This window comes from Oncorhynchus clarkii, chromosome 5 (genome assembly GCF_045791955.1).
Source record: "Oncorhynchus clarkii lewisi isolate Uvic-CL-2024 chromosome 5, UVic_Ocla_1.0, whole genome shotgun sequence".
NCBI classification, from domain to species: Eukaryota; Metazoa; Chordata; class Actinopteri; order Salmoniformes; family Salmonidae; genus Oncorhynchus; species Oncorhynchus clarkii.
In genome coordinates, this window is record NC_092151.1 from 15,438,498 (window position 1) to 15,460,251 (window position 21,754).

At 42.0% G+C, this 21,754-nt stretch overlaps 2 protein-coding genes across 2 annotated transcripts; one reads left to right on the forward strand and one right to left on the reverse strand.

Moving 5' to 3' along the window:
* Positions 1 to 8: 8 nt before the first annotated feature.
* On the forward strand, positions 9 to 17,908 carry LOC139408427 (ST6 (alpha-N-acetyl-neuraminyl-2,3-beta-galactosyl-1,3)-N-acetylgalactosaminide alpha-2,6-sialyltransferase 6). The gene is made up of 6 exons (XM_071152289.1): positions 9 to 91; positions 6,587 to 6,666; positions 7,097 to 7,303; positions 15,039 to 15,457; positions 15,661 to 15,768; positions 16,132 to 17,908. The coding sequence occupies exons 2-6, from the start codon at positions 6,643 to 6,645 to the stop codon at positions 16,316 to 16,318; spliced, it is 945 nt and encodes a 314-aa protein (XP_071008390.1). The 5' UTR covers positions 9 to 91; positions 6,587 to 6,642; the 3' UTR covers positions 16,319 to 17,908.
* LOC139408425 (SPOUT domain containing methyltransferase 1) lies at positions 16,792 to 21,648 on the reverse strand. Its single transcript, XM_071152287.1, has 12 exons — positions 21,564 to 21,648; positions 21,348 to 21,387; positions 20,737 to 20,859; positions 20,458 to 20,617; positions 20,243 to 20,332; positions 20,098 to 20,147; positions 19,826 to 19,956; positions 19,601 to 19,673; positions 19,358 to 19,456; positions 19,137 to 19,239; positions 18,552 to 18,699; positions 16,792 to 18,143 (listed from the first exon to the last, which is right to left on the reverse strand). The coding sequence occupies exons 1-12, from the start codon at positions 21,609 to 21,611 to the stop codon at positions 18,066 to 18,068; spliced, it is 1,143 nt and encodes a 380-aa protein (XP_071008388.1). The 5' UTR covers positions 21,612 to 21,648; the 3' UTR covers positions 16,792 to 18,065.
* Between the last annotated feature and the right edge of the window lie 106 nt (positions 21,649 to 21,754).

Below are 21,754 nucleotides of genomic sequence, written 5' to 3' on the forward strand. Positions count from 1 at the left end.
CCTCCTACGATGGTTTAGGGAGATGGGGGGCGCGCCGACAGATCAAACGTCAATGATGCACAGATCTCATATGGATAAAAAAAACGAATTGGTAAGCAAACCTCGTAATCATTTCATTTAATCATTATTCTACAGAAATTGTTGAATGACAGCCATTTCCCGCTATTATGGCTTAGAATAAAGCTATTTATGGTGTCAACACGAGTCATGTCCGATAGCCAACGTTAGCAGTGAGACAACGGGTTTAGGTCTGGGCAAGAATATTGCCATGTCCCCCAATCGCTTATTCTATTGAATTTGTATATTTAAGTTTTGATAGGCTTATAATTACAGTTGTGCCAGTGCGCTCAAATTAAATATGTGCAATAGATATTCCTTTTTATTTAAACCGGAGGTGTTGGTTTTCATGAACCACTATCAAACGGATAGGGCCCAGATGTTGGACATCAGTTGGAATAACAAAAACCGAAAGAAAATAAAAAAAGATTGTGGTTGTCAAATTCTTGAGAATGCATTTTAGTATGCAATATGCCGATAACCACAAGACATTATTCTGAGACAATTGTGATTCATTTTCAATGCTACCATATCATAGGATTCGTATAGGTCGTTTTAAATTAAACGTCACTATTGTACGTTTGATTTGGCTTCTGGGGGGCAAGGACACCCCCATCTCCGCTCGAACTATTAACAACTACTATGCTTCCCGTTCTTAAATTTCATTTTTTTTGTATTTTACTTTCGGTTTTGTACACCAGCTTCATACATTGATTCTCTACAAATGCTTGTTTTGTCACTTAGAATGAAAATAGGCAAACTATTAGAATGTTTGCAACCAGGAACTGGCGGAGCAATTTCTGCATAGGTCCCCTTTAAATAAATGTTTGGCATCCTAGCAAAGCAAACAACATAATTTAGCTTGCTTCATCAGTGATTAAACTAGGTAAAACCTCAATATCTTTCAAACCACTTGAAAGCTATTGTCATGAGGTTGGAAAAATTGCACACAACATTGCACAGGTCTTATTTGACCAGCATGTTTTATTCCTAGTTGAATTAGTTAGGGAGCGTAAACAAAGTAAAAACGGGTTTTTTACATTCAAATGTCAATAGCTCCTTGGTCATGTGACCTACTGACGTCAAACAAGGTGCACAATGTACACTCAGTGGGCCTACACATTGCACAACCTTTAGTTTGTCTATTTTCATCTGACACGTTTTTACATTAATTTTAGAGCCAATCCTTCTCCTGAAGTTACAGATCTTTTTTGCCAACTTCCCTTACCTACATTGTTATAACATGCCAGAGGCTGTTCACCTTGGAAACCCGCTGTGGATATGTGTACACCCCGGCGTGAGATTTACACCCTCTCCCACAGATTTTCAAGGGCCAGGGAGAGCTCACCAGATGCCGCCGAAACCGCAACGCTTTCCAGGGCTTGGGCCCCTCTCTCTTGGGCGAACCCATTTCAGGGCGCCCTGCCCTTCACAAAGAAAAGAGAACTCTCCCCGAGGCACCCGCCAGCTTATCCGTAAAGTTTGAAAAATGTATGTAAAATCGTGTGCGATGAAAATGGACAAACTAAAGGGTGTGTAATATACAAGGGTATTCCCTGGACATTCTGAACCTTGGTTGAGTCCAGTAGGTCACATTACCAAGGATCTATTGAAATTAGAAACATTGAAAATTAATGTAAAATTGAGTGAGATGAAAATGGACAAACTAAAGGGTGTGGGATGTGTAGACATTCTGAACCTTGTTCGAGGTCAGTAGGGCACATGACCAAGGAGCTATTGAAATTAGAAACACTGAAAAACCTTGAAAATTCATGTAAAGCTGTGTGAGATGAAAATGGACAAACTAAAGGGTGTGCAATGTGTAGGCCCACGGAGTGTACATTCTGAACATAGTTTGAAGTCAGTAGGTCACATGACCAAGGAGCTATTGAAATTTAAAAATGTAAATAAATAATTTAAAATAGTGCGAGATGTAAATTGACAAAAAAAAAGTGTGTGCAATGTGTATCTATGCCATCAGGTTAGCTAGAACCAGTTTTGAAACCTTTAGGAATAATCAAATCAAATCAAATTTTATTTGTCACATACACATGGTTAGCAGATGTTAATGCGAGTGTAGCGAAATGCTTGTGCTTCAAGTTCCGACAATGCAGTAATAACCAACAAGTAATCTAACTAACAATTCCAAAACTACTGTCTTGTACACAGTGTAAGGGGATAAAGAATATGTACATAAGGATATATGAATGAGTGATGGTACAGAGCAGCATAGGCAAGATACAGTAGATGGTATCGAGTACAGTATATACATATGAGATGAGTATGTAAACAAAGTGGCATAGTTAAAGTGGCTAGTGATACATGTATTACATAAGGATACAGTCGATGATATAGAGTACAGTATATACGTATGCATATGAGATGAATAATGTAGGGTAAGTAGCATTACAGTGCCTTGCGAAAGTATTCGGCCCCCTTGAACTTTGCGACCTTTTGCCACATTTCAGGCTTCAAACATAAAGATATAAAACTGTATTTTTTTGTGAAGAATCAACAACAAGTGGGACACAATCATGAAGTGGAACGACATTTATTGGATATTTCAAACTTTTTTAACAAATCAAAAACTGAAAAATTGGGTGTGCAAAATTATTCAGCCCCCTTAAGTTAATACTTTGTAGCGCCACCTTTTGCTGCGATTACAGCTGTAAGTCGCTTGGGGTATGTCTCTATCAGTTTTGCACATCGAGAGACTGAATTTTTTTCCCATTCCTCCTTGCAAAACAGCTCGAGCTCAGTGAGGTTGGATGGAGAGCATTTGTGAACAGCAGTTTTCAGTTCTTTCCACAGATTCTCGATTGGATTCAGGTCTGGACTTTGACTTGGCCATTCTAACACCTGGATATGTTTATTTTTGAACCATTCCATTGTAGATTTTTCTTTATGTTTTGGATCATTGTCTTGTTGGAAGACAAATCTCCGTCCCAGTCTCAGGTCTTTTGCAGACTCCATCAGGTTTTCTTCCAGAATGGTCCTGTATTTGGCTCCATCCATCTTCCCATCAATTTTAACCATCTTCCCTGTCCCTGCTGAAGAAAAGCAGGCCCAAACCATGATGCTGCCACCACCATGTTTGACAGTGGGGATGGTGTGTTCAGCTGTGTTGCTTTTACGCCAAACATAACGTTTTGCATTGTTGCCAAAAAGTTCAATTTTGGTTTCATCAGACCAGAGCACCTTCTTCCACATGTTTGGTGTGTCACCCAGGTGGCTTGTGGCAAACTTTAAACAACACTTTTTATGGATATCTTTAAGAAATGGCTTTCTTCTTGCCACTCTTCCATAAAGGCCAGATTTGTGCAATATACGACTGATTGTTGTCCTATGGACAGAGTCTCCCACCTCAGCTGTAGATCTCTGTAGTTCATCCAGAGTGATCATGGGCCTCTTGGCTGCATCTCTGATCAGTCTTCCTCTTGTATGAGCTGAAAGTTTAGAGGGACGGCCAGGTCTTGGTAGATTTGCAGTGGTCTGATACTCCTTCCATTTCAATATTATTGCTTGCACAGTGCTCTTTGGGATGTTTAAAGCTTGGGAAATCTTTTTGTATCCAAATCCGGCTTTAAACTTCTTCACAACAGTATCTCGGACCTGCCTGGTGTGTTCCTTGTTCTTCATGATGCTCTCTGCGCTTTTAACGGACCTCTGAGACTATCACAGTGCAGGTACATTTATACGGAGACTTGATTACACACAGGTGGATTGTATTTATCCTCATTAGTCATTTAGGTCAACATTGGATCATTCAGAGATCCTCACTGAACTTCTGGAGAGAGTTTGCTGCACTGAAAGTAAAGGGGCTGAATCATTTTGCACGCCCAATTTGTCCGTTTTTGATTTGTTAAAAAAGTTTGAAATATCCAATAAATGTCGTTCCACTTCATGATTGTGTCCCACTTGATGTTGATTCTTCACAAAAAAATACAGTTTTATATCTTTATGTTTGAAGCCTGAAATGTGGCAAAAGGTCGCAAAGTTCAAGGGGGCCGAATACTTTCGCAAGGCACTGTATATAAGGTAGCATTGTTTAAAGTGGCTAGTGATATATTTACATCATTTCCCATCAATTCCCATTATTAAAGTGGCTGGAGTTGAGTCAGTGTCAGTGTGTTGGCAGCAGCCACTCAATGTTAGTGGTGGCTGTTTAACAGTCTGATGGCCTTGAGATAGAAGCTGTTTTTCAGTCTCTCGGTCCCAGCTTTGATGCACCTGTACTGACCTCGCCTTCTGGATGATAGCGGGGTGAACAGGCAGTGGCTCGGGTGGTTGATGTCCTTGATGATCTTTATGGCCTTCCTGTGACATCGGGTGGTGTAGGTGTCCTGAAGGGCAGGTAGTTTGCCCCCGGTGATGCGTTGTGCAGACCTCACTACCCTCTGGAGAGCCTTACGGTTGAGGGCGGAGCAGTTGCCGTACCAGGCGGTGATACAGCCCGCCAGGATGCTCTCGATTGTGCATCTGTAGAAGTTTGTGAGTGCTTTTGGTGACAAGCCAAATTTTTTCAGCCTCCTGAGGTTGAAGAGGCGCTGCTGCGCCTTCTTCACAATGCTGTCTGTGTGAGTGGACCAATTCAGTTTGTCTGTGATGTGTATGCCGAGGAACTTAAAACTTGCTACCCTCTCCACTACTGTTCCATCGATGTGGATAGGGGGGTGTTCCCTCTGCTGTTTCCTGAAGTCCACAATCATCTCCTTAGTTTTGTTGACGTTGAGTGTGAGGTTATTTTCCTGACACCACACTCCGAGGGCCCTCACCTCCTCCCTGTAGGCCGTCTCGTCGTTGTTGGTAATCAAGCCTACCACTGTTGTGTCGTCCGCAAACTTGATGATTGAGTTGGAGGCGTGCGTGGCCACGCAGTCGTGGGTGAACAGGGAGTACAGGAGAGGGCTCAGAACGCACTCTTGTGGGGCCCCAGTGTTGAGGATCAGCGGGGAGGAGATGTTGTTGCCTACCCTCACCACCCGGGGGCGGCCCGTCAGGAAGTCCAGTACCCAGTTGCACAGGGCGGGGTCGAGACCCAGGGTCTCGAGCTTGATGACGAGCTTGGAGGTACTATGGTGTTGAATGCCGAGCTGTAGTCAATTAACAGCATTCTCACATAGGTATTCCTCTTGTCCAGATGGGTTAGGGCAGTGTGCAGTGTGGTTGAGATTGCATCGTCTGTGGACCTATTTGGGCGGTAAGCAAATTGGAGTGGGTCTAGGGTGTCAGGTAGGGTGGAGGTGATATGGTCCTTGACTAGTCTCTCAAAGCACTTCATGATGACGGAAGTGAGAGCTACGGGGCGGTAGTCGTTTAGCTCAGTTACCTTAGCTTTCTTGGGAACAGGAACAATGGTGGCCCTCTTGAAGCATGTGGGAACAGCAGACTGGTATAGGGATTGATTGAATATGTCCGTAAACACACCGGCCAGCTGGTCTGCGCATGCAGATGGTTAAAGAGCCAATGAAATTAAAAAAAATATTATTTGTCACTATGTTGACGGTCCCTAACTGCTGTTGGTGGACGTAAAGAAGACTACAGGCGAATATCCAACCTGAATCTGTATTTTCCTCGGTCAGAGATTAGTTTTGAGAAATAACTTGATATCTGTAAATCATCATCCTCCTGGTAAAGTTATCAGTATAGATGGCAAGCAAATCAAACAATATTTGGATATACTCATCTAGTTTAACCCCAAAAGTTCGCTTGTTAACTAACTAGCTAGCTAGCCAGCCATATTGACCTGATCTGTGTTTAGCTAACCATTTTGGCATGGTCCATCAATAAATATAGACTATATTGGTATATCATGTCTGTCAGCAGCAATCACAATCTAACACTCTTAAAAACGATTGAAAAGGGGAATATGTTAGCGATTTTCGCTTTGTAGGCCTACAATGGTTGGGGGGAAAAGTACATTAGGTCTACCTACTACACTAGCTAGCTACATGTTTAGCCAACTGTACAAAGTTTCTACCTGCGGTAGCTTGCAAAGTAAACGTCAGCTAACCGTCCCATGGCAAATGCTCCCTTCTGCTGCTTGACAGGCAGACCAAAAAATATGTGAAATTAACCTAAACCATGCATACTTGTCAGGTATAGTTAACTTTTATTTTATATCACTCAAATATCAAAATAATGGTAGCCAACATTGAGAGATATCGTGAAGCTACCTTCACGTATCTGAAATTACATGATCAATTGATGTTTACTAATCATGAAAAGTATGCAGTAACTTGCTGTATAACTCTGGTATAGCTAAATGTGCGCATTTGTTTTGCATGGAATAATTGTAAATGTGTAGGTCTGACAATGCTCTTCAAGGGGTGATGATATTACAGCCAAATAGTTAACATTTATTTAACAACAGCAAGCAGTTGTCAATGGTTTTAGCGGAGAAGGCAAATCGAACGGAAAACAACTTATTGTGACGTTTTGTTAAACTACCTATTGACTATAAGTATACAAGATAGCAGCCTGAACGAATTTAGCGTGTATTCACTATGGAACATCTGCCTCTTGACAGGGGTGGTGACCAGAAAAGCACAGAACATGCAATGTAGCTCAGCCTGACGTGGAAGCATGGGGATGAGGCTTGTTGAAAAGGTAAAATCATTCTGAGCATTGATATACTCTCACTTAAAATGTTTTTTTTTGTTCTTGTCAAATTAGCTATCAAATATTATTACTGATGCACTGTGCATAATAGGCCTATCTGTATGTTTTGTAAAAGCATTTGGTCACATTATGTGCAAAGATGGTAAATAAACCTGAACTTGACACAAATGAGTTCCTCTCAGAATGGCAACTGTTATTTGAACTGCCTTTTAGAGGTTGTTTTTCATTACTATAAACCAGATAGACAACAAAGCACTAACATTGATCTCGGCACCCAGAACCAAATACAGTGTACATGCTAGTCAGCTACTACATAATACATTTATGTAACAGTCTGTCACAAGAGACTAATATTGACAGACAACACACCACGAACATTGATGTATATTATATCAATGGTTCCCCCTATCTTTGGCAGCAAGGGCCTCAGAGCCAGAAGATGGTGATCTTCGGGGCCATCTTCCTCCTGATGACCCTCCTCATCCTCTTTAGCTCCAACAGCGGCAACGACATCAGTCCCTTCTACAGTCCCTTCCGGGCGTCCTCGCCTCATCACCCCATCAAGGTCACTGACCTCAAGAAATGGGCAGGGAAGGAGGGCTATGTGGCTGTCTATGGAAACAAGGTAATTTACACTCAGGGTTTGAATTACAGAGAAAATCTATGGAACCTCTATTTAATCCAGGAGACGTGGTCAAGAAGGCTACATCTTGTATAAAAACAACATTAAAGTCATGGGTTAATATGAACCCTGTTCTCACACTTGTGGGGTTAAGTTAAAGTAGTGCCAAAAATGCTTAGCACTGGCTAAATGTAGTGGGTGGATTATAGTCTCTACCACATGATCCATAGAAACAATAATGCATAGCCCAAAAACAGACACAAATGCATTTTAGGAACAACTCAAGTCCAAATTGAGTAAAAAACTGTTGCACAGTTCATACAGCTGTATTCATATAGCTGTTTTCTGTATGACTGGTGAGCTTTAGTTTTGAACTACTATTTAACTTCCACTGAAATTTCAGAGAGAAAGAGAACACAGGGAGACGAACACCTACCTAGAGGTGACAGCATCCCCTCCCCAATATGCCCCCATAGACACAACTATGACAAAGCAACCAACAAAAGCGGGTCACAACTCCTGCAGCTCTGTCGCAAGCTGGGTCTGTACATAGTCAATGGCAGGCTTTGAGGGGACTTCTGTGGTGCACCTACAGTTGAAGTTGGAAGTTTACATACACTTAGGTTGGAGTCATTAAAACTCATTTTTCAACCACTCCACAAATTTCTTGTTAACTATAGTTTTGGCAAGTCGGTTAGGATGTCTACTTTGTGCATGACACAAGTCATTTTTACAACAAATGTTTACAGACAGATTATTTCACTTATAATTTAATGTATCACAATTCCAGTGGATCAGAAGTTTACATGCACAAAGTTGACTGTGCCGTTAAACAGCTTGGAAAATTCCAGAAAATGTCATGGCTTAAGAAGCTTCTAAATTGACTCATTTTTATTTTATTTTTTAATTTCACTTTTATTTAACCAGGTAAGCTAGTTGAGAAGTTCTCATTTACAACTGCGACATGGCCAAGATAAAGCATAGCAGTTCGACACATACAACAACACAGAGTTACACATGGAATAAACAAACATACAGTCAATAATACAGTAGAAAAAAAGAAAACAAAGTCTATATACAGTGAGTGCAAATAAGGGAGTTAAGGCAATAAATAGGCCATGGTGGCGAAGTAATTACAATATGGCAATTAAACACTGGAATGGTAGATGTGCAAAAGATGGATGTGCAAGTAGAGATACTGTGGTGCAAAAGGAGCAAAATAAATAAATACAGTATGGGAATGAGGTAGATAGATGGGCTGTATACAGATGGGCTATGAACAGGTGCAGTGATCTGTGAGCTGCCCTGACAGCTGGTTCTTAAATCAAATCAAATCAAATTTATTTATATAGCCCTTCGTACATCAGCTGATATCTCAAAGTGCTGTACAGAAACCCAGCCTAAAACCCCAAACAGCAAGCAATGCAGGTGTAGAAGCACGGTGGCTAGGAAAAACTCCCTAGAAAGGCCAAAACCTAGGAAGAAACCTAGAGAGGAACCAGGCTATGTGGGGTGGCCAGTCCTCTCCAACCCAGACAGGATGACCACATCAGTGAATCAACCCACTCAGGTGACGCACCCACTCCAGGGACAGCATGAGAGAGCCCCAGTAAGCCAGTGACTCAGCCCCTGTAATAGGGTTAGAGGCAGAGAATCCCAGTGGAAAGAGGGGAACCGGCCAGGCAGAGACAGCAAGGGCGGTTCGTTGCTCCAGAGCCTTTCCGTTCACCCTCCCACTCCTGGGCCAGACTACACTCAATCATATGACCCACTGAAGAGATGAGTCTTCAGTAGAGACTTAAAGGTTGAGACCGAGTTTGCGTCTCTGACATGGGTAGGCAGACAGTTCCATAAAAATGGAGCTCTATAGGAGAAAGCCCTGCCTCCAGCTGTTTGCTTAGAAATTCTAGGGACAATTAGGAGGCCTGCGTCTTGTGACCGTAGCGTACGTGTAGGTATGTACGGCAGGACCAAATCAGAGAGATAGGTAGGAGCAAGCCCATGTAATGCTTTGTAGGTTAGCAGTAAAACCTTGAAATCAGCCCTTGCTTTGACAGGAAGCCAGTGTAGAGAGGCTAGCACTGGAGTAATATGATCAAATTTTTCAAAGCTAGTGAGGGAGATGGGAATCTCCAGCTTCAGTCATTTTTGCAGTTCGTTCCAGTCAGTGGCAGCAGAGAACTGGAAGGAAAAGCGACCAAAGGAGGAATTGGCTTTGGGGGTGACCAGTGAGATATACCTGCTGGAGCGTGTGCTATGAGTGGGTGCTGCTATGGTGACCAGAGAGCTGAGATAGGATGGGGCTTTACCTAGCAGAGACTTGTAGAAAACCTGTAGCCAGTGGGTTTGGTGACGAGTATGAAGCGAGGGCCAGCCAACAAGAGTGTACAGGTCGCAGTGGTGGGTAGTATATGGGGCTTTGGTGACAAAACGGATGGCACTGTGATAGACTACAACCAGTTTGCTGAGTAGAGTGTTGGTGGCTATTTTATAGATGACATCGCCGAAGTCAAGGATCGGTAGGATGGTCAGTTTTACGAGGGTATGTTTGGCAGCATGAGTGAAGGAGACTTTGTTGCGAAATAGGAAGCCGATTCTAGATTTAATTTTTGATTGGAGATGCTTAATGTGAGTCTGGAAGGAGAGTTTACAGTCTAACCAGACACCTTGGTATTTGTAGATGTCCACGTATTCTAAGTCAGAGCCGTCCAGAGTAGTGATGCTGGACGGGTTAGCAGGTGCTGGCAATGATCGGTTGAATAGCATGCATTTAGTTTTATTTGCGTTTAAGAGCAGTTGGAGGCCACGGAAGGAGAGTTGTATGGCATTGAAGCTCGTCTGGAGGTTAGTTAACTTCTCTAGGGTAGGGGGCAGCATTCGGAATTTTGGATGAAAAGCATGCCCAAATTAAACGGCCTGCTACTCGGGCCCAGAAGATATGATATGCATATAACTGATAGATTTTGATAGAAAACACTAAAGTTTCCAAAACTGTAAAGTTAAAATAGTGTCTGTGAGTATAACAGAACGGATTTAGCAGGTGAAAACCTGAGAAAAATCCATTCAGGAAGTAGTTTTTATTTTATTTATTTTTTTAGTTTTCTATTCAATGCCATTTTTTTTGTAGTTTTCTATTCAATCCATTGATTTAGGACTTGATTTACAGTTCCTATGCCTTCCACTAGATGTCAACAGTCTTTAGAAATTGTTTCAGGCTTGTATTCTTATAAATGAGGGAGTAAGACCAGTCTGAAGGAGTGGACCCTAACGTGACGCTGTGTTTTTTTAGGCTCATGTGCATTTCTTGTTTACCTTTTATATTGACAACGTTATTGTCCGGTTGAAATATTATAGATCATTTAGGCTAAAAAAACAACCTGAGGATTGAATATAAACATCGTTTGACATGTTTCTATGAACTTTACAGATACAATTTGGATTTTTTTGTCTGTTTTGACTGAGTTTGAGCCTGTGGATTACTGAAGAAAACGCGCTAACAAAACGGAGGTTTTTGGATATAAAGAGACTTCATCGAACAAAAGGAACATTTATTGAGTAAATGAATGTCTTCTGATTGCCACCATATGAAGATCATCAAAGGTAAGGGATTCATTTTATCTCTATTTCTGAGTTTTGTAACGCTTCTGCTTGGCTGGTTACTGTTTGTAATAATTTGTCAACTGGGCTATGTTCTGGGCTAGGTATGTTCTGGGTTTTTTTTAAAAATTGAGTCAATTGGTGGTGTACCTGTGGATGTATTTCAAGGCCTACCTTCAAACTCAGTGCCTCTTTGCTTGAAACAAAATTGTAGACCTCCACAAGTCTGGTTCATCCTTGGGAGCAATTTCCAAACGCCTGAAGGTACCACGTTCATCTGTACAAACAATAGTACGCAAGTGTAAACACAATGGGACCATGCAGCCGTCATACCGCTCAGGAAGGAGACACGTTCTGTCTCCTAGAGATGAACGTACTTTGGTGCGAAAAGTGCAAATCAATCCCAGAACAACAGCAAAGGACCTTGTGAAGCTGCTGGAGGAAACGGGTACAAAAGTATCTATATCCACAGTAAAACGAGTCCTATATCAACATAACCTGAACGGCCGCTCAGCAAGGAAGAAGCCACTGCCCCAAACCGCCATTAAAAAAACAGACTACGGTTTGCAACTGCAGACGGGGACAAAGATCGTACTTTTTGGAGAAATATCCTCTGGTCTGATGAAACAAAAATAGAACTGTTTGGCCATAATAACCATCGTTATGTTTGGAGGAAAAAGGGGGAGGCATGCAAGCCGAAGAACACCATCTTAACCGTGAAGCACGAGGGTGGCAGCATCATGTTGTGGGGGTGCTTTGCTGCAGGAGGGACAGGCTCACTTGACAAAATAGATGGCATCATGAGGAAGCAGAATTATGTGGATATAGTGAAGCAACATCAAGACATCAGTCAGGAAGTTAAAGCTTGTTCACAAATGTGTCTTCCAAATGGACAATAACCCCAAGCATACTTCCAAAGTTGTGGCAAAATGGCTTAAGGACAACAAAGTCAAGGTTTTGGAGCGGCCATCACAAAGCCCTGACCTCAATCCTATAGAAAATTTGTGGGCAGAACTGAAAAAGCATGTGTGAGCAAGGAGGCCTACAAACCTGACTCAGTTACACCAGCTCTGTCAGGAGGAATGGGCCAAAATTCACCCAACTTATTGTGGGAAGCTTGTGCAAGGCTACCTGAAACATTTGACCCAAGTTAAACAATTGAAAGGCAATGCTACCAAATACTAATTGAGTGTATGTAAACGTATGACACACTGGGAATGTGATGAAAGAAATAAAAGCTGAAATAAATCACTTTCTACAATTATTCTGACATTTCACATTCTTAAAATAAAGTGGTGATCCCAACTGACCTCAAACAGGACATTTTTACTAGGATTAAATGTCAGGAATTGTGAAAAACTGAGTTTAAATATATTTGGTTAAGGTTTATGTAAACTTCCGACTTCAACTGTATAGCCCATCTCTTGTCGGTAGTACACTACTTTATCACCGACTTCAACCCAGAGTCTCTCAGAGCATTCAGTCAGACCGCTGACACACCTATCAAATCACAATATATAGTTGAACAAAGCAATACTCAACCAGGGCCAGATGGATTAACAGGATGTGTACTCTGAGCATGCGCTGACCAACTGGAAAGTGTCTTCACTGACGTTTTCAACCTGTCCCTGACCGAGTCTGTAATACGAACATGTTTCAAGCAGACCACCATAGTCCCTGTGCCAAAGAACACCAAGGTAACCTGCCTAAATGACTACCGACCCGTAGCACTCACGTCTGTAGCCATGAAGTGCTTTGAATGTCTGGTCATGGCACACCTAAACACCATTATCCCAGAAACCTTGGACCCACTCCAATTTGCATACCGCCCGAACAGATCCACAGATGATGCAATCTCTATTGCACTCCACACTGCCCTTTCCCACTTGGACAGAAGGAACACCTGCGTGAGAATGCTATTCATTGGCTACAGCTCAGTGTTCAACGCCATTGTGCCATCAAAGCTCATCCCTAAGCTAAGGACCCTGGGACTAAACACGTCCCTCTACAACTGGATCCTGGACTTCCTGACAGGCCACTCCTAGTTGGTAAGGGTTGGCAACGACACATCTGCCACTCTAATCCTCAACACAGGGGTCCCTCAGTGGTGCGTGCTCAGTCCTGTCCTGTACTCCTTGTTCACTCATGACTGCATGGCCAAGCACGACTCCAACAATATCATTAAGTTTGCCGACGACACAACACAACTCACCGACAACGATGAGACAGCCTATAGGGAGGTCAGAGACCTGGCAGTGTGGTGCCAGGATAACAATCTCTCCCTCAACGTGATCAAGACAAAGGAGATTATTGTGGACTACAGGAAAAGGAGGACCGAGCACGCCCCCATTCCCATCAACGGGGCTGTAGTGGAGCAGGTTGAGAGCTTCAAGTTCCTTGGTGTCCACATCAACAACAAACTATCATGGTCCAAACACAGCAAGACAGTCGTGAAGAGGGCACGACAGGTTAGTGCGTATGGCCCGGTACATCACTGGGGCCAAGCTTCCTGCCATCCAGGACCTATATACCAGTCGGTGTCAGATGAAGACCCAAACAATTGCCATAGACTCCAGTCACTCTAGTCATAGACTGTTCTCTCCCTCTCTGCTACCACATGGCAAGTGGTAGCAGAGCGCCAAGTCTAGGTTCAAAAGGCTTCTTAACAGCTTCTACCCCCAGCCATAAGACTCCTGAACAGCTAATCAAATGGCTCCCTGGACTATTTGCATCCCCCCCTCATTGATAGACTTAAAGGGGCAATCTGTAGTTGCTTCATCTATTTTTGGACTTATAAATTATATATACTGTATAATACCAGTCAAAAGTTTGGACTCTACTCATTCAAGGGTTTTCATTTATTTTTTTACTATTTTCTACATTGTAGAATAAACTATGAAATGGAGAAATCATGTTGTAACCAAAAAAGTGTTAAACAAATCAGAATATATTTTAGATTCCTCTATGTAGCCACCCTTTGCCTTGATGACAGCTTTGCACACTCTTGGCAAAGCATGCAATTCCATTAGCGCAGCATTTATTTTTCATCTGGAATCAATGAGACCAATCAGTCCTCCATGACAACAAAATCATAAACAACAGAGTAGGACTGGCTAATAAATCCTTAGTTTTGGGGTCATGCTCAGGTAAAATTAATTTGGCTAATCTATACTTCCATATTTCCAAGTCCTATTCTTGAAGGTATAACATTTATTGGAATGACTGGAATTCTGATACTTTTTTTTTCAATGTAAAGATATAATTTAATCGCATTATTTATTATATGTAGCAGAATGCGATGGGTTAGAAGAAGCCTACATAACCAACCCATAAAGTAAAATTTTACATCCATATATGACCAGCTATGTAAACTTTAACATTGATTTATCCTGCAATAGATGTCGTTAAATTGGTAACATACATTTTTGTTTTCTTCTAATGCCTCTTAATGGGAAAGTAAGCTAAAAGTAACATAATGTAACCAGATTACATTACTGAGTTTGGGAAATCCAAAAGTTACGTTACCAATTCCAATTTTGGACAGGTAACTTGTAACTAACGGATTACATTTAGAAAGTAATCTACCCAACCCTGCTTGGGGGTATGATGTTTGTCTGTCTTTCTTACTCATTATTCACAATTCATTCACGATTATCCGTAATGTTAGAATTCACATTATTGTAGAAGGGTTTAGAAACATATTATATTCTTATTCACAATAAGTGACTCAAATGGCACAATATATTATTTACCAATAATTTGTTTTGGGCAAAAAATATTCTGAAACACAAGCAGAAAACAAATCCAACAAATGTGTAGAATCACAAACTTGATGTAGTCATTGCGTGTTATGAATATGGGACCAAATACTTAACTTTTGACTACTTTAATACGCATATAAATGAATTTGTCCCAATACTTTGGGTGTCCTAAAAGGGGTGGATTATGTACAAAATGTGCTGTAATTTCTAAACGAAAGCTGACCGTCTGCATTTGAACCACATTGTCATTGTATCGTTTCAATGGGCTGGAGTACAAAGCCAAAACAAAAAAACATGTCACTGTCCCAATACTTTGAGCTCACTGTATGTTATATACTGTATATATTTTCTCAGTTGTTGTTTCTGCATTCCCTCTCCAGAGTCTGACCCTGCACTGCCACCACTGTGCCCTGGTGACCAGCTCCAGCCACGTGCTGGGCAGCGGGGCCGGACCGGACATCGACCGCGCCCAGTGTGTGATCCGCATGAATGACGCCCCCCTGTCGGGGTTCGAACGTGACGTGGGGAGCCGGACCACCCTCAGGGTGGTGGCTCACTCGAGTGTGTTCAGGGTGGTTCGACGGCCAGCTGAGTTTCTCAACCTCACAGACCACCAGGCAAATTCTGCAGTCATATTCTGGGGACCACCCACCAAGATTGGTAGAGAGGCTAAAGGAACACTGTACCGTCTGATCCAGAGAGTCAGCATGACCTACAGTAACCTGTCCAGCTTTACCATCACGCCTAGCAAGATGCACAAGTTTGATACATTGTTTCAGAAGGAGACAGGGCGAGACAGGTGGGTAGAATGAAGGAAAGCTGTTATGGTGAAAGAACAATGGGGATAATGCAGAAATCTGTATAAATTCAATATATAATTACCAATCAATTTTGGCACTAATATCGATCGATAATGATGAGCACAATGTGGGGATTTTCCTGGCATCTAATGATAGACATTTCTATCAACCTCTAAATGCTATTTTTAACGTTTTATTCTAGAGCAAAGTCTCAGTCTTGGTTGAGCACCGGCTGGTTCACAATGGTGATTGCGATAGAGAAGTGTGACAATATTAAAGTGTACGGGATGGTTCCGCCCAGTCACTGTGGGTGAGTATGAACTAATGAACAATGTTACACATAAGAAGAGGATGAATCAATGATAGTGATCTATCAAGCACTTAAATCTACCAGGCTATTACATTGTGTGTGTAATCATAAATTAGTAGTAAGCAATTAATCTATACTGATTATTATGGAACCATTGTCTCCAACTGACAGGATTGCTTTCATATAAACAGAACATTGTTTATTATAGTTGTCTCTGAAAGAAGCCGGACGAAGATCTTTGGGTCGGAATGTTGCACTTTAAAACAGCAGGGGGGGAATTTGTCTATGAAGGAGCCGTGGGGTTATTGCTACCCAACGTATGCTGGTTGTCAACGTAATCATTTGTAAAGCCTCTTTTTCCAGAAAAAAGCCCCAGCCCAAGAAGATGCCTTACCACTACTATAAACCCAGAGGCACAGATGAGTGTGTGACCTACCTGCAAAATGAGAGGGGTCGGAAGGGCCCCCACCATCGCTTCATCACAGAGAAACAGGTGTTTGCACGCTGGGCCAAGCAGTATAACATCACCTTCACTCACCCAACATGGTGAGATGACTAGTTCCTTCAACAAAGTTGGCCCAAGGTATGAGAGGTGACGCACACATCTGGACCAGGGTCCTGGACAGTGCACGAATACCCTTTTCACACTACTGGACCAAACTGAGCCTAGCTGTATTGGCCTGGTTGGGCATCTACCATACAGTAGTTGCTGGAACTGTGATGCAAAGGACAACGTGAAAAGAAAATATAAGAGCCAGCACGTGTATGGTTCAGGTTGGCCCTATTATGTCAATCGGGCAATAAGTTGAATATACTTTATTTTTCTTATAGAACTACACATTTCTGTGTCCCCTTCTCCGAATGGCAGCCATTTCTGTAGCTCTGTGATGGACCTGAGCTTAGTTTGTAAACATTAATATACATTCTGAATGGGCTTCTTTTTTTTTACAGTGCAAAATCAGAATTTTATGGGATTTTGTAAATACGGTATTTCCTGTGTTTGACAAGGAAGTTTGAAGAGGGCAACTGCAAAAATATTTATTGTAAATAAACAAATTAATTGATATTTAAATATGTATTTTTACATGTTTATAATGCTTTTGTTAAATGTCCTCAAAAGCACTCACATAAGATAATGTCAACTTTACGAATTGAGGGAAGATTGTATTATTCAAGAAGTTTTAAAGGGGAAATCTGCAGTAGCTACATCAATTTTTGAACTTGAGGAATATAACTTAAATGCCTCATGAGCTTTGTTCAACTTTCTTACCCCATCAGAACTGAAAATATAAACAAATACTGTATAACCTCAAAGCAAAAACTATCATTTTTATATGGTGTTCAGTCCTTGCATCCATAGCTCTATGAATGAGTGGTTACATTTCTCCATCCCTTAGTGAAACAGTGGGAGTACACTTGTTTCAACGCTTTAAAGGAATTCATGAGACCTTTATATGCTTACAGACAGTATGGCTAAAGTTAAGTGACATGTTTGTAGCATTACCGTATCCAATCTAACCTTTTATGGCTCAGTGTTAATATACCAACATCAGAACACAAGCTTACATTTATAGCGCTGTAGGTTGGCTTGTGCCAAGCCCATGGATTCACACCATGCCTGTTGAATGTAGGGGTGTGTGAGCTTCTGTAAGGCATTCACACAAATGTGCTGTATTAGATACCAAGTAGTTTTATCCTGTCTAACCACGACATGAACGGACGTTGCCTCGTCATCATGCTTGACCCTTTACCTCTGACATCCTGAGGCATGCAGCGGTTTGAGTTTGAATAATTCAAATGAATGTATTGTGGTATTCATTAGCATCACTGAACAGAATGTATTGCATTATTGTTAGCATTGTGTTCAGCAACTTATTCTTCATGTATGTTCTGTAATGCGTCTTGAGAACAAATGACAAACTGATGCATATAAATGACTTAATTCACCTGGAATCCTATACAGAGGGGATAGTAGAAACAGAGCAAAGCTAGTGTTAGCTTTAACTAGCAAAATGCTACCAAAGAGAGAGGATAGAAATAAGGAAACACCAAGAATGAGGTCTCATGGCCAAGACACTAGGTTCTTCTTCACTTGTGCTGTGATCTCTTACCCTTGAATAAATAAAAAAACAGCACAGAATAATCCCAGCAATGTCCATTCATTCGAACCCAGAAGTATTTAAATATTAAATCGACTCCTGGGTCAGTTAGCTTCACCCAGTTCCCCAAAAAAAGTGAATTCTTTTTAGATCCTTTAGTCTTCCTCTTAGTGATGGTTTGTCAGTAGCCACTTCTTGTTATGAACCGTTCGACTTGTCTGGAAATGCGGCTGTGATTTTCTGCCTCAGGCTGGACATGGAGATCAGGATGGCCTCCTGTGGAAGACATGATCAGAGCAACAGAATATAGACTGGTCAGATTGAACTCCCAGCCAATATGACAGATTAAGGGCCCGAGATTTTCCTTCACCAAGTAGGGCACCTGTCAAACTCATTAAACGGAGGGTTGAGTGTCTGGGGGTTTCACTGCACCCTTGTACTTGATTGATGAATTAAGGTCTAATTAGTAAGGAACTCGGCTCACCTGATTGTCTAAGGCTTAATTTAAACAAAAAAAACTAAAACCCGCAGACACTCAAGCCTCTGTGGAATGGGTTTGAGATCCCTGATGTAGGGAAACCATGTTCCATTGTCAGTCTTTCCTGGTCAGGGAATAACTCTGACCTACAGCAGACATGTGAACGACAGTTCGCTATACTCTGTCTTTCCCTGCTACACACTCACCTCTGTGCGGATGGTTCTGCTGCCCTGGTTGGGGCAGGTGTTGAGGTACAGGTCAAATAGGACACCGGGGTCCGTCACCTCCAGGTTCTGATCAGCATCCACACTGGCCTCCAAGCCCTGCAGACCACCAAACACAACCAACATGTGCCTGGAGAGTGAGAACAGAATAAAGTTTCAGGCCATATATAATCTCAGCTAACCCAGAATTAAAGTCTTGCATTATTGGTCAGCTGCTCGATTAAATTCTGGGTCCTTACATGTTAAGAGAAGGGATTAAGAGATGATAGAACAAGGAACTCCACCCTCTATCTTCGCTAGTTACGTACAAGTCTATGTCCCCTACTCTTCTGATTTCTAAAGATGCTAACGCCTGCGACATTGTGATATGTCAAAATAACCAGTGATGAAAAACCCCAAAACCAGAACTACTGCTGCTCATTATCCCACGCATTCCCCACAGACTCTACGGTACCAGTTGTTGACGTAGATCTGTCCACGAGAGATTCAGTCATATACAACGAGGTTATGTAACACATGTAAACAGGTCTTCCACCAGACCTTCTTGCCCTCATACTCTGAACTTACTTGAATGGAGAAAGAGAAGTTTTGTCAACATCACTGCCTTTCTCAGATGTTCCAATGGTCAGATCATAGCCCTCTTTATGTGGACACTCAGTGAACACATTACCTGCAATCCAAATCAACACTTGGTAAGGTGAGATTAGTCAAATTGAATGAAACTCTCAACCTCACGAAATTGAAAAGAATGGCTCCAGTTGTGGAAGATATGTAAATAATACACCTACTTAGACTTGAGGCCAGGCGAACACTGTAGCCCCAGTACAGACCTCCCTCTGTTCGCGGCTTGTGAGGCGCCACCACCACCCCTTTGTGTAGTCTACCATCTGTGTAAACACACACACACAAAATACTGAGCAACTATGAGTGAAGCATCATATTTGTATGTGAATAGCTGAAACGTACTTCTCAGAAGCGCCTATTCATGGAATCAAAGATAAGCTGAGTTGGATGGACAGATGTGGACCTACCTTTATTCTGGATCTTGTTCATGTGGACAGTGACTCTGAGACCAGACTGTAGCTGCTTATCTATCTGCACCTCCTAAAAGTAGCAGAAAAATACATCAGTCCTCTACTACATCCTGCTGCTGTTGGGGTTCAATATCAGCACACAGCTTTTCTCGGTCCGTTGACCTATGGTTCTTCTTATGGCGTATTACCCAACTTTATCATCATATCGAGACATCTACTCACCTTCCACATTCCACAGTTGACCAAGGAGCCTTTTCCTGGTTTGCTAGGCCGATCAAGGACCACCCCCTCCCGGTACTCACACTCATCATCCTTCCTCATGTGGTGAGGGCTGTCCAGAGGGTTGAGCAAGCCTTAGTGGTAAGGCACCAACACACGGTTAGGGCAACTATGACTGTACTAGAACATTCATTATAACGTTTACACCATGACATATGTTCATATATGGTTGGGAAAACCAGGAATGGAGGTGGAGTTTTCAGCTACTCACTCACCGGCATACTGTAAATCTTTATGCATTGGGAAGAATGATTTGCGCAGGTACCTTGGAAAATAATACAAAGGGGAGAGGATTCAAACCATAGTCAAAGACAGCAGCTGCGTTTGACTTAGTCTGTTATAAGTCAATGTAGTACTTACTGTGGGCATTCCAAGAACTGGAGGATTCTAGCCAGTTGAATGCAGGCTTGACCCTTCTTGCCGACACCATTGAATTCTCCCTCAACAGTCCTGTGAAATAAAACATTGTGGATCAGTATAATTATACTGCCACTGTCAAGACCTAACATCTAAAACAGCATCAAATTACTAAAGACATGAGCCTAAAATAAGATGTACAGAAACAGAGGTCTTACTTGACATCCTCATCTTGTTCGTCAAATACGATGATCTCGTCGACACAGAACACGACGCAGGCTCTGGCTATCTGTCCAGCCAGGTATGTGCGGAGTTCTGTAGACTGGGCATTGTCCAGGACAGAACCAGGCAAGGCCACGCTCACTGTGTACGACCGTCCTATGGTTGCAGATACGGGAGTCAAAATCATACATTATTTTATTCTTATGCATTTTTTAAAGATAGAGGGATCATAGTGGAATAAATAACCAGTGGGGTGAAAACCTAATCAATATTACCTGATCGGTTTTCCCTCTGACTCTGCTGCAGTGCTGCCTCAGTCTTCTCCTCCTCCTCTTGCTTCTGCTTGTCAAGTTGTTGAATCAGCTTGGATTCTTTGATTTGCTTCTTGATCTCTTTTCCTATTATTCAAGAAAAAACATGAGCTGGATTCACAAATCAACAAATAGTAGGAAAGGAAGTCAAGGTGGTTACCTAGTCAGTTGCACAACTGAACACATTCAACTGAAATGTGTATTCGGCATTTAACCCAACCTCTGAATCCGAGAGGTGCAGGAGCTGCCTTAATCGACATTCACGTCATCGGCAGATTTTTTCCACCTTGCCAGCTCGGGATTCGAACCAGCGACCTTTCGGTTACCGTTAGGCTAAGATACTAAGCAGTGTACACTTAGCATCTACATAGGCACATGGCAATAATTTCCATTTCATGTCTTGAGAGTCTACTTATATACACGGTTGTGATTTCTGATGTAGTACAAGACTGAACTCAATCCCAACTGGGGTCAGATAACACATGTCTGTAAAAGTGCGCATGCCCCGATAATCAACCATCGCGATTAGTTTGGCAAGTTTTTCAAAATAATAAAGTAGGTTGAAGGAGGCTTACGTTCCGCTTTCCATTTCTTCCAATCTACTCTGTCCTCGCCCTGTAAAACATGAACATATACACACCATGTTAGTTAGCATTATGCTAGCTGGCGAACCGATGTAAAATTACGGTCGTTTATCGTAAAAAAAACCCCTCAAATCTCAAGATGTGTCTGACACCAATTGTCTCTTTTACACATCAGAAGACAACGTATGACGTCCCAGTTTAAAATACCTGAGAAGAGGACAATTTGGGCTTTTTCGATGCAACGCTGTCCGTCATCTTTACCTGCAACCAACACGTGAAAACAGAAACGGACACTTCCGGTTCGCATAATACATTTTCAAAATAAAAGTAATCTACCAGCCTTAAATCAAACATGATTGCTCTAAACATGTCATTTACACAAACCTGGTAAATGTAGA